General features: G+C 42.7%; 1 protein-coding gene across 1 annotated transcript in view; it reads left to right on the top strand.

The window, feature by feature from the left end:
- The window catches only part of LOC111862713, an 11,907-nt gene extending 1,494 nt beyond the window's left edge, over positions 1-10,413 (top strand). Inside the window, exons 2-5 of the mRNA XM_023848335.2 lie at positions 2,944-3,038; positions 3,372-3,494; positions 7,152-7,365; positions 9,975-10,413. Coding sequence (XP_023704103.1) covers positions 2,944-3,038; positions 3,372-3,494; positions 7,152-7,365; positions 9,975-10,168 — 626 coding nt within the window. The 3' untranslated portion in view covers positions 10,169-10,413. The remainder of the gene's footprint in view (positions 1-2,943; positions 3,039-3,371; positions 3,495-7,151; positions 7,366-9,974) is intronic.
- The last annotated feature ends 1,693 nt before the right edge of the window (positions 10,414-12,106 follow it).

The following is a 12,106-nucleotide window of genomic DNA, read 5'->3' as shown; positions in this document are numbered from 1 at the left end:
TACAATAAACAACAATTAAACTGAATTATTATTATTATCCTCTCTGAAAATCTATACTTTTCATTTCTCAATAAAATATTTATACGTTTCATTTCTCAGAACTCATAACAACTTATATTTATGTTAATGATATTATTATTATTATTATTATTATTATTATTATTATTATTATTATTATTGTTGTTATTATTTGTTTACTTGGCTGCATAATTGATTTATGTTAATGAAATTAATATTATTATTGTTGTTTGTTTAAATGTTTGTATTAATGTGTTTTTCCTCCAGTTCTTGCCTGCAATTTGTCTTTGACTTTATGTTATGTTCGCCCATAATGTAATTACTTGTATCTACACTGTGTTCTGTCTGTAATTGGCCTATTATTATTATTACAGACAAAATCCTATCCATTGTGTTGTATAGAATGTACGCAGAATGTCATTTTCTGTCTGACTTTCGTGGAGATATCACATATGAATAGATGAACTAACGAATCCAAACAGTACTTCACTCTCAGGTCATTATTTTGCACTCGCCACGAGCGGGAAGACGAGTAGGCCTGCACACCTGTACGTACGGCTTGCCCTTGAAATTAAGGTCATGAAAAATGAATCCACTGTTCTTCATGTCGTCATTGTGCCACCCTGAGTTGCTCAACATTACAGACACAAAGTACTGTGCTTGATAATGTGACGCCGTCTAGTTTTGTAGGTGTTTACCTACGTTTTTGTGGAATGTTCTGCCTCTATCTTCAGGGTAGAAGAATACTGACAGATGTTTACGAAATCTCGCGAAAAATGTGCCGCCTCCACCTCTTGCCCCCGGAATATGGTAACAACACGATTCTCCGAAACGTCGGTAAACATCTACAAGGCTACACGAAGTAACGTCTCATGAGACAGTAATCTTCATTGTCAGCGCCATGAGAACCTCACATCCCACATTGCAAAAACATTTTAACGTTTATAACAGCCAGCTCGCTTCTTTAGAACGGGTCGTCTTCTTCATGAATAAACACGTTGCATTTCCAAACAGTGCACTTCTGTAACATGACAAACGCTGGGATAGAAAGTGGGATTGTCCTTCGGGGTAGGTAAGTGTTCAGCTCTTCATGAGTCGAGCCAGGAAACCTGAAAGCGCAATGTAACTTTTAGTGGGGAAGTCTATTTGACCATGAACATCGACATCTTGTACGAACACAACAACACGTATCAAAAAACGGTCATGATTTTGGACCGTTAACAATGTAATANGTTTGCAATAAAACATCACTGGAAATGTACTTCTTTTGGCTTGTTTTGGACTTCATCCATCGTCTGGTATGTAAAAGACGAAAGACCACGACGTTTCGGAGACTGGATCTGTCTCCGAAACGTCGTGGTCTTTTGTCTTTTACATACCAGACAATGGATGAAGTCCAAAACAAGCCAAAAGAAGTAATGTAGTAAAAGTTAAAACGTAAAATTGTCCCTGTGCTTAACTAAGCACTGCGCCATGAAGGCGTATGGGGGAGTGGATGGATAGATCCACATTTTGTAGACCTCGGCACCAACTGGAGGTGAGCTTTAGCCACTGCCGCTTCACCCCTAGTAACCACTGGCCAGGAGGTTGTGTGAATCCCAGAGCCGGTCCGGCGACGTGGAGAAGAGAAAATTCTTGACCTTACCGGGACTCGAACTCCGGCCCGTCGGTCGTCCTGCCCGTAGCCAGTCGCTATACCGACTGCGCTATCCCGGCTGCTTAACAAAGTAGAAATAAGTACTGAAAATTGTGACTAACGGGAATTTCGTTGAAATTTTATATTTTCTGAGATGGTCAAGTAGGCCTCTTTCTCTGCATTTAATGAAACCGTAGGACCATTGCAATGTTCATAGTGGCCTACCATTGGATGCTGTCCGGCACCAGTGCAGTCCAGACCATATCTCCTCACTGTGCCTCTAAAATCTTTTTCATATTACCATACTGTCAGAGTCTAAGTTTCTAAAGGGATTTCTTCCCTTTAAGTTCTTTCACATAAATTTCGTACGAGTTCGATTCTCCTTGCGTTCTACATGTCCAACCCACCTCACTATTCTCATTTAGTGGCACTAATATTGCTATGCGAAGAATACAAAATGAAGCTCCTCGTTATGAAATAATATCCGACCTGTTGCTTTCTCCCTGCTGGGACTAACATTCCCCATTGAGTTTCCCGTCTATATTCCAGATATTTAATGATTACAATATAAGAATTTGCGTGATTATTTTATATGCGCATGTAATTTGTCTCTCTCTCTCTCCAAGAAACATATTAATTGTACGGTGTAGTATCGTTGCTATGCAAAGATCGGAAGGAGGCACATACGTTGCTCGGTAACGGTCGGTAAACAGTTCTCGAGGAAACGCTATTCAGACTATTGCTAGTCAACCGTCCATGACAACAGTAGAAGGATTGTTGGAGGCGGTATTTCTGTTCGGTCCGTCCCTAGGTTATATAACGAGGACACCAGCCGAGCATCAGAGAAAGAGAGAGTTCCCGTGTGGAGGCGGGGTCGAATACCTCTACCGTGACCCTGCGAGTCGTAGGAGACGACGAAAAGGGAAGTCTCAAATCTGAGACAGTAAAATATGGTCGCGAGTCTCAAGGGACTCGGAACCGAGAAAGACTGCACTGGCAAGGCCAGCAATATAGAGAAAAACAGCTCCCGTGTTATATCACAGAACATAGCACTGAATTTTATATATTATTTAGAAGAAGTACGCGTTAGGTGGGTCCCTTGTCACCGTAGCATGGCGCGTCCTCAGGTTGCGGATGGAGGAGACGACCTCCAGATATGGAGGGTAGCTGCGAATATACTGACTAAGCAGTCGCGGACAGCCGACAAGGTGTGGTCCTCCAGCTTGGAAGTTAGGTGTGGGGCTAACAGATCTTACCTACATATATAATTTTGTTACGAAATATTACAGAGGACCTCGGACTTGGACGGATTAAGACAGGTTCATTGACAACAGTTCCGAGAGAAGTAGAAAAATATGAGATGGACTCAGTGCCAGAGTATGCGGTCAGATAGAACACGGGTAGCGCGGAACCAGAGGTTATGAAAATGGACTCAAGCATCATGAATTAGGGACAAGACATATCAGCAGTTAAGAGGCTTCCCAAGAAGGACTCCACTCCACAGAGTTCGTAATGTTCGTAAGCTATGAAGAAGTATTCGAGTCTTCAAAGTGTTAAATTGGAAGTGACTGGTGCTTGAAGGCACCTCGATGGCATTTCTATTATTAGCAGCTGCAATTTTAGAAAAATTAAAATTCGAAGAAAGGCAGGAGAGTTGCTCAGCACGCCGCCGCCCGTCGGAACAAGTTATGTCCATTCCTAGAGGACTGCTTAATAGTGCGAAAAGAAAGGAGTAAGATTGCAGTTGAAAGATGGCGCCGGAAAAGCGTCCTATATAACGCAGCGACAGTCCACCTCTTGCAGCAGTAGTCGAAAGGACCCTTCTGCAGGAACACCAAGGGTAAGTTTCACCGAATCAGAATTCGGATTTCATAGTTCGAGTCGACATTCTCCAAAGTAAGTTTAGTGCAGTGTAACTAATATCGAAAACGCGTTCGTCAAACTTCGCGGCGACTGGACATCACTGTTGCATCGTATTCGTTAGGTCTCCGATTCGATTCTCGGATAGAAGACGAACTGTAATGACTGAGACAATCCTTGACTACTTACATTACCTCCGATAAAATTCTGGGATAGTACTTTAACATAGACGATTATCAGGTCTTTCCAATTCACCATTCACAATTATTTTCTTATTTGAATAGTTAAATGCCTTTAATAAACAACGAAAAAACTACAAAGTAAGTAGGTCTGTGCTGGCACGAATCTTATATTTCTCCATAAAGCAGGGATAAAATATAGTTGCAATATCCCAGTTGATATTAAGACTAGGTTGCTGCCTGGATGGTCAACAAATCGGGGTTCGATTACCGGCAGGTTAAGACGCAATATGAATGGCATCTACGATGCAATCGCTACATGCATATGGGATGGCAGTATTCGGGAAACAAAAATCTCCTGAGAAAAGTGCATATGATGTTCCTCCTTTGCGAAGTTATTAAAAATACAGTAATTCTAATCCACACAAATATTTCTGAAGTATTTAGCATGTCTCTTTCCCACTCTTGCCATTTTCTTCATTAATATCACCCTTCAGTTCGTAAAATTTTCATACATATTTTTTTTTCATGAGTTGAGTCCTGTTTCTGTAGATATGACAAGATTTCAAGGTACGTGTTCGTCGTAAGAAACAAAGATGGTAAAAGGCAAGTTCATGTTGTCCCTGTCGTTAAGTAATTAAGCACTACGCCATGAAGGTGTATGGATGAGTGGATGTATAGATCCACATTTTCATGACCTCGGCACTAGTTGGAGGTGAGTGGTCAGCTTCACGCCTCGGCCGCTTTACTTCCCGGAGGAGAACCCCCGTTACCTACTGGAAAGGAGGTTGGGTGGACTTCAGAGCCGGTCTGAACGACGCGGAGAAGAGAAAATTCTTGACAAAGGTAATATTAATAATTAACTTCATTAAGATTTATTCCACTACATGTTTCGGTTTTACAAGAACAAGCATCAGGCAAGCGAGCAATAATACTAGCGAAGCTATACAGATCAGGAGTATGTAGAATGGCTCAGTAGATAATATCTGGCACAGGATACATCACCAAATTGACAATGTTAAGAAATTAAAATAAAATGTGAGCGTAAGAGAGATGTCAATCCAAACGATAATAGAAACAAAAATGGGAGACATTCCCATGCTTCCGAAAGAAGGTAGAACCCTCGCCTACCTATTTCACAACACTAATATGAAAATGTTCAAAACCTTCAGTACCATAGAACATGTTTTGAGCCCTGAAGCAAACAGTGGCCGCATCTGCTCTCTGCCATACCAAAACTGCCTATAAAACAGCGCTGGACAGACATGAAGAGCTCTCATGACACGATATCAGGGGCACTTGCAGGCCATCAGACACAATATAACAAAATGTAGCTAAGCAGGGCATATTCTGAATATGGATGCGTAAAATTTATTCTCGAAATCTCATGTCAAATAAAGGAGGAAATTAATTTGACCACAGTTGAAATATTTTATTTCAGCAAACCAAAACACGAGACACAAGATACACACGTTAACTAGAAGAGCCCATTCTATGACGTATTTTCGAATACGGGCAACTAACTTGCAATGGAGCCAAGTAAGGGGTCCTGCGCATCGTATCCAAGGTTTTGTCCTCATAGCCACACGGAAATAGTACGGAGCTCTGCCTATTTGCCACGGAGTTACACCGAGATTGTTCCTTTAACTGGAGTTATAACCACTGTTCCAGAGTGTTTAGATAAGTTGTATAAGTAACAGTAGCTTCTGCAAAGAAGGGTCATACATACACTTTTATATTTTACGTGACACAGAACACAATGACTTTTGGATAATCGCAGATAACTTGCACTGTGAAATTCGGAAACTTAGTTCCCCAGACGCGAACATTCTTCTTGTTCATTTTTCCAGAAAGATGAAAGGCGAATTCATCACGGCAAAAGCAGTAGTCACCAAATGTCTTATCAATTTCAGATGTCTTTACAGAACTATTCCCGTCTCATCTTGTCATCATCAGACAGTTGCTGTACAAAATGGAGATGATATGGCTTAAACCGCAGTTTCACCCTCAGCTTTTCCCATACTGTAGGACGTGGGACATGAATTTCCCTATTGGATCGTGCGGGACTTCCGCAGGATTCTCAAGAAAGCTTAACGAACCCGGCCACTGCATTTACTCTTACAGACAAACCACTCGTTCACAAATTTCCTACACCAACCTGTGACTGAGCTGGCTTTAGGCTTTTCGATACTACACGTCGTTGCCAAGCAACGGCGACCTATGTTCGCCGAGCTCGTCTCGTGAAGCCACAAGCAATATCGCTCCCTCTTGTGCTTGAGGGGGTGTGTTCCTTTAATAGTGGTCGGAGAGCTATTTGTATCTGATATGTTACAATCAATGCTACCAACGAAAGTCTGATGAGTTTCCTTGCCGCTTTCAAGCGGTTTCGTGTTTCTATCTGTAACAGTTTCGAAAATACACCGAGTTCTTATCGTTCCGTTCTTTTACAATACCCACTGCGCCGCGCCATAGCTCAAGAGGTTAGTCGCTGGCTTCCCACCGCGGCTGCCCGGGTTCGAACCCAGGTCTGGTCAAGTGGGATTTGTGGTGGACAAAGTGGCGCTGGGGCAAGTTTTCTCCCAGTACTTCGGTTTCCCCTACCAATCTTTATTCCATCAAATTCTCCGTCATCATAATCACCCGGGGAGGTACAATAGGCCAATCAGTGGGCGCCGTGCCGAGTGGACTAACTGGACTCCACCCCCCCACTATGCAAATTAATTAATTAATTAATTAAAATTACAATAAACACTGACAGCAATATAAGGAGCACTGGCAGATTTCAGTATGCCCCTAAGACACGTCCCTAAATCACAGCAGTTCTAAGAAATTTTGACCAAGGATTTGTTTTTAATTAACGAACCTATGAAAGCCTACTTGTAATAATTTAAAGGGATTTTACTGACTGACTGACTGATTCCTGGATTAGTTAATGGGCCATGCTACATCTGAAATGGAAATGATTTGCGAGGAAGCGACCGTGGTCTATTTTAAGTTACTGTCTCAGGATTTTCTCCAAAGAATTGAGGAAGATCATGAATGCCCAATCAGGCCGTTCGTTCCCGTTAGATAGTTCCCTTTTACTGCGTAATTTTACGTCGGTCCTTCTCTCGGCACCAGATAAGTTTCCTGATAAAGTCGGATTTCCGTTTAATGCAGGTTACGGCTGAAATAGTTGCTCTACTTGGGGTTCCGTTTCGCGTACTTATAGCCCAATCGTGTAGTCAGATATGGAAAAATGTACAAAATACAGATTTCGAAAGCTCTTTGTTTAATAAACCTATTTCGTTAAAATGACAACTGACACCAGGGAGACTGCTGCTGGCGCATCCACCCACCAGCTGAAGTAATACTACCTGCAGCCAGCTCATGCAGCGCTCTATTGGCACCCTGTGTTACTATAACATCACACACATTGTTACACTTTCATTGTAGACTGAGATGCATCTTTGTTTCAGATGAGGAATATCTTTCTACGGGTAACTGTTTTCGCGATGATCTGTTCGTGGGCATTGCCTGAGAGCCAGCTGGGCATGCGCAAGAGAGAGGCAGCCTACAGGTACTGCGGTCCCAACCTCGCCAACGTCCTGCGGTTTATCTGCAACGGCTCGTATCACACTGACGAGCACTGGAAAAGAAATTCAGGCTCCACTGAAATGAACAAGGCACAGGGTAAAAAATAACCGCAATTTATTTTTATTTATAGTTTGTTTAATGTCGCTTACTAGCTATGTAGTGTCGAATGGCTTTATGGTAAGGGACTACTGAATTGGAAAGGAAATTGCCATAATCTTAGGTTCTCTTATCCCCGCGTTTGTTTGGAGTGCTTGAGAATAACCACGTAAGCCCTCAGGCTATCCCTTGCTTATAGCTGTACAGGCGAAGAGCAGGTTTCTGCTGAACATTTAATACGTAGAATTCATATGAAGCCACGCGAGAAATGAAACACAGTAGCAGTGACGTTATTATCACGTACCGTAATGACATAGGAGCCGGGATAGCTCAGTCGGTATTGCAACTGGCTACGGGCTGGACGAACGAGGAGTCGGAGTTCGAGTCCCGGTAGTGTCAAGAATTTTGTCTTCTCCACGTCGTCCAGACCTGCTCTGAAGTCCACCCAATCTCCTATACAATGGGTACCGGGGACTCTTTCCACGGGGGTAAAGTGACAGGGGCGTGAGTCTAACCACTCACTTCCAACTAGTGCCGAGGTCAAGAAAATATGGATTTATGCATCCGCTACCCCATACGCCTTCATGGTGTAGTGCTTAATTAGTTAAGCACAGGGATAACTTTAAGTTTTAACTTTTATTACATCTTTAACGGTACTCCTACAGTTGCTAGCTTCGGAATTCAACTCTCTTTCCTCGGTACGGACCAAGCAGCACAGAAAACACAGTCCCTCTATTGTTGTAGAGGTGTGTTACCACGCAGTTGCCTAGCAAACAGTCCCTGCGCGGACATAAAACACCTTTCATTCTTGTCGCGTATTGTCACAGCCGCGTGTTTATCGGTTCTTTACTCAACACTGGATGTCTTTTATTGTAGCGTATTGTTGTACGAATTACCCAGCAACGGGCTGTTTACCAAGAATCTGTCTCCGTGGGAACGTGTTTATCGAGCCGTTGCCTAGCATTGGGTCGATACGTCACAGTATGTATGTATATATGGTGTGATTCTCTCTCTAGGAAACCCAAACATTCGTCAGTAAATTTTTAATTTTTTGTGTAGTTCTCTATGAAAATTGACACGGAGGACGCTTACGTCTATCGAAACGGAACCATCATACCCCTCAACGAAGTGGACCATATCCATGACGTCGAGACGCGACCGCCAAACATGCGTTTGACTCAGTGTACAGTGATTGCATGTGCCGCAAACATGCACTCAGCTGAACAGCGTGTGTTTATTGTTCGTGAATACTGGCGAACGGGTTCATTTAAACAATGTCAAAGGGCATTTCGGAAAAAAAAGTATGGTGAAGGAAGTGTACCGACAAAATCCTGTACTCAGAAACTGGTGAAAAGATTAGAGACAACTGGAAATGTTTTCACTTAACACGCAGGAGGCCGGAAGATGTGTGATCTCACGGTGCAGGATGTGAAGGATCGATTATTGATATCAACAAGAAATTCATTAAGAAGACTTTCGCAAGAAACCTGCATTCCTTATTCCACGTGTTAAGGAGCTGCCAAAAAGCGAAACTGCACCCATATTCTGTGTCCATAGTCCAAGAGTTGCAAACTGCACCCATATTCTGTGTCCATAGTCCAAGAGTTGCAAACTGCACCCATATTCTGTGTCCATAGTCCAAGAGTTGCTTGCAACGGGTTTGGAGAAACGTGTACGATATTGTTATGATTCCAACGTTTAGTTTTGGAATATCCGGGGATTTTGGACATTATGTGGTTTACGGACAAAGCCCGGTTTCATCTAAGTGGCTACATAAACTCGCAAAAGACGCGTGTACGGGCAGAAGAACTCCCCACATGAAATGCATACGGAGCCTTTACATTCTAAGAGAATCAGAGTGTGGCGTGCCTTGTCCCGTAGACCAACAATCGGTCGCATATTCCCAATCAAATTGTTACCACGGAGGAGTACGTGAATATACTCAGTGGTGAACTTATGTATCAGTTAAGAGATGACGAATTAACGGAAAGTTACTTACAACAAGATGGCGCAACGTGCCTTACATCTAATGCAAGGATGAGGGAAACTCAATGTTATTTCAGTGACCAATTAATTTGGAAGAATCTGTGGCCGCCAAGCACACCAGACCTGGCGCCACCTGATTTCTTCTTGTTGGGTTTAGTGAAGGGCTGTGTATACAGCAATAAGCAGCCGAACAACTGACACCCTCAAAGACGTGATACGGCGGGAGGTTACTGCCTTTACTGATGTCACGTTACCAGATGTCTTCGCCAATTTGCAGACTCGCATACAAAAGTGCTTGGATGCTGGATGGGTCTATTTCCCGCATATCTTCTAGGCAGACCTTGTTTTGCAACATACAACGTATGAATGAATGAATGTACAATGGGTGGGCCTTCATGGCCCTTGGACCCCGACCACAGTGATCTATTGTTCGTAAGTACATGTCAGTTTTCCTAGGGAACCGTACACAGTTGCACAGATGTCAGGACCTGTTTCTCGACAGTAACTCTATTATTATTCAAATTACTGATGTCTCCAAATGAAGTGTCTAGTGGAAGGGACCTGAGACTGTCTCAAGGAATTTAATATTTCATCATCAAAAACTTCGCCATATTTTATTTCAGACACGGACGGCAGCCCGTGGTTCCAAACGGGAGATGCAGAAGAGGTGTTCCCATTCCGGCCACGGTGGATGGCTAACCAGTTCACAAACAGAAACTTCCGCCGCCAGAGGAGGAGCGCCGGTATTGTTGAGGAATGTTGTGTGTTCAAAGGCTGCACAGTCAGCGAACTGTCCGAGTACTGCTCCGCGAGGTAGTCGAGGCGACTGCAGACATGCATACAGACCTCTCTCATTATGACCGGCTCCAGTCAAATGAAATAAATATGGATTTAATATGTATTTATAATTAAATAAACGTATATGACAAGTTTCTTTACTTCTTGTACCGAACGGTACTGTCATTAGTTATTGCAGTACATGTAGTAATCTGACATGTTCTACATCCTAGCCACATTGTGACCAGAGAGGATTCATGGAATTTTAAAATAAATGAATGAATGAATGAATATGGTTAGGTTTCCAGCGATCTCCACCCAGACTCCATGCGCATGCGTAGATATTTCCTCGAATTAGACAATGACATGTTTCTTTCTCTTCATTATCTGTTAGCCACTATACAAATTGAGCTGATATCAACATCGTTAAGTAAGCCATAAATGAATATTAAAACCAATAAAATTCAATCACTGATCAGAATACATTTCCAAACATCGGAGCACTGCTCACATCCATAGAGTACAAACACCCAAGAGGAGAACCAACATCATCATCAAATCACCTTGGGAGCCTAAAATCAATCATCATGATATGTATTAAACTCCTACACTTTATTTTAATCCAGTTTTCTCTGTCTCATTACCCTATCCATTTCGTCTCTAATCACTTTGGGATTAACATTCATTTGTTGCAATTAATATTATTAAATTACCCATTATTTAAATTTATCTTCCTTCTTCCCTTTAATTATCTGGTCTCTCCTTAATCTGTACGTTGTATTCCCTCTTGGTTTTCCCTTCTTTTTCTTCTTCCTTTAATATTTTCTTCCATCTTTCCTACAAGAGCAGTGACCCTTCTTGTTACACACTATCTACTGATGTCCATAAAGCATCTGTCATCATTTAGGGTAGGGGCACAGCCACTTGTTCGGGGAGACTTCACAGGTTACGCCCATTAAGGTAGTGACTTCATCCTGCGCCTTAGGACCGCTGTGAGTGACGACTCATCTTCCTTTTGCTATATTTCCTGCTCTGTTTCTACTCACCTTCGTTCTTGGTATAGCACTTCTTCTATTCTCGTCAATCGTTTCAGCCGACGGTGCACTTATTTCTGTTCAATTTCATTTATTAAGACACGCAGTAGAATTGTTTGAACAAAGATACTCGCTTTTCCTGGTATGAAAATTGCGATAGGCCCCAAATTTCGTTGCATTTTCTTCATTGATTTGGTGAAAAGTTATAGTTTTTTTTTACTGGCTCTACAGCCCCCTTGGACCCTTCCCAATGATTTTTCAGTTTCATACTATACTGTACTAAAGACACTCTGCAATGGTCATCTTTACGGACATTGTTCCACGTGACACGAAGACGAAATGTACAGGGCATCCCCTCATAACGAGGTCAACACATCAGGGTGCGGAACAGGTGTAGGCACGCCATGGACTTGAAGACCCATCCGAAAGCATAGATGATTCCCCTACTCCTAACTTGTTGCCCTCTGTATGGGTCCATTTGTGTTGCCATGGCTACAGAACGGTACGAGGAACATAGGGAGCCTTGCGGCTCCGTCTCCTGTTGAATACGCGGCTCCTTTAGCGGCTGCATCCGTGTTGTTGTCGTGTCCTCTCTGGCAACCAGCAAGAAGACAACTGAGATCTCCGCCTTCAGACATTGTAACATTTGGAAGGATATCTTCAGAATGACATGTCCTGACGCGTACTCGCCCAGACACTGCAAGAAAATTAGCGAGCGTACGCTATAGAGGTACAATCTCCGAGGTTGGTATCGAATCAACAAAAGATTCCGGTATATGACATTGAGTTCGGTCGCAAAAACGCTATCAAAACTGTGGTTGTCACAGGACTAAACCTGGCCCTCTTGAATGAAAACACATCGGTTGAAACTTGTACTTGTATATAAAGGACCGGCCGCTGTGAATCGTCATACATTCCACAACTACCGTGACAGTATGCTGTCG

Source organism: Cryptotermes secundus, unplaced genomic scaffold (assembly GCF_002891405.2).
Source record: "Cryptotermes secundus unplaced genomic scaffold, Csec_1.0 scaffold5, whole genome shotgun sequence".
In the NCBI taxonomy this organism is placed as follows: domain Eukaryota; kingdom Metazoa; phylum Arthropoda; class Insecta; order Blattodea; family Kalotermitidae; genus Cryptotermes; species Cryptotermes secundus.
This window is presented reverse-complemented; position numbering and strand designations above follow the sequence as displayed.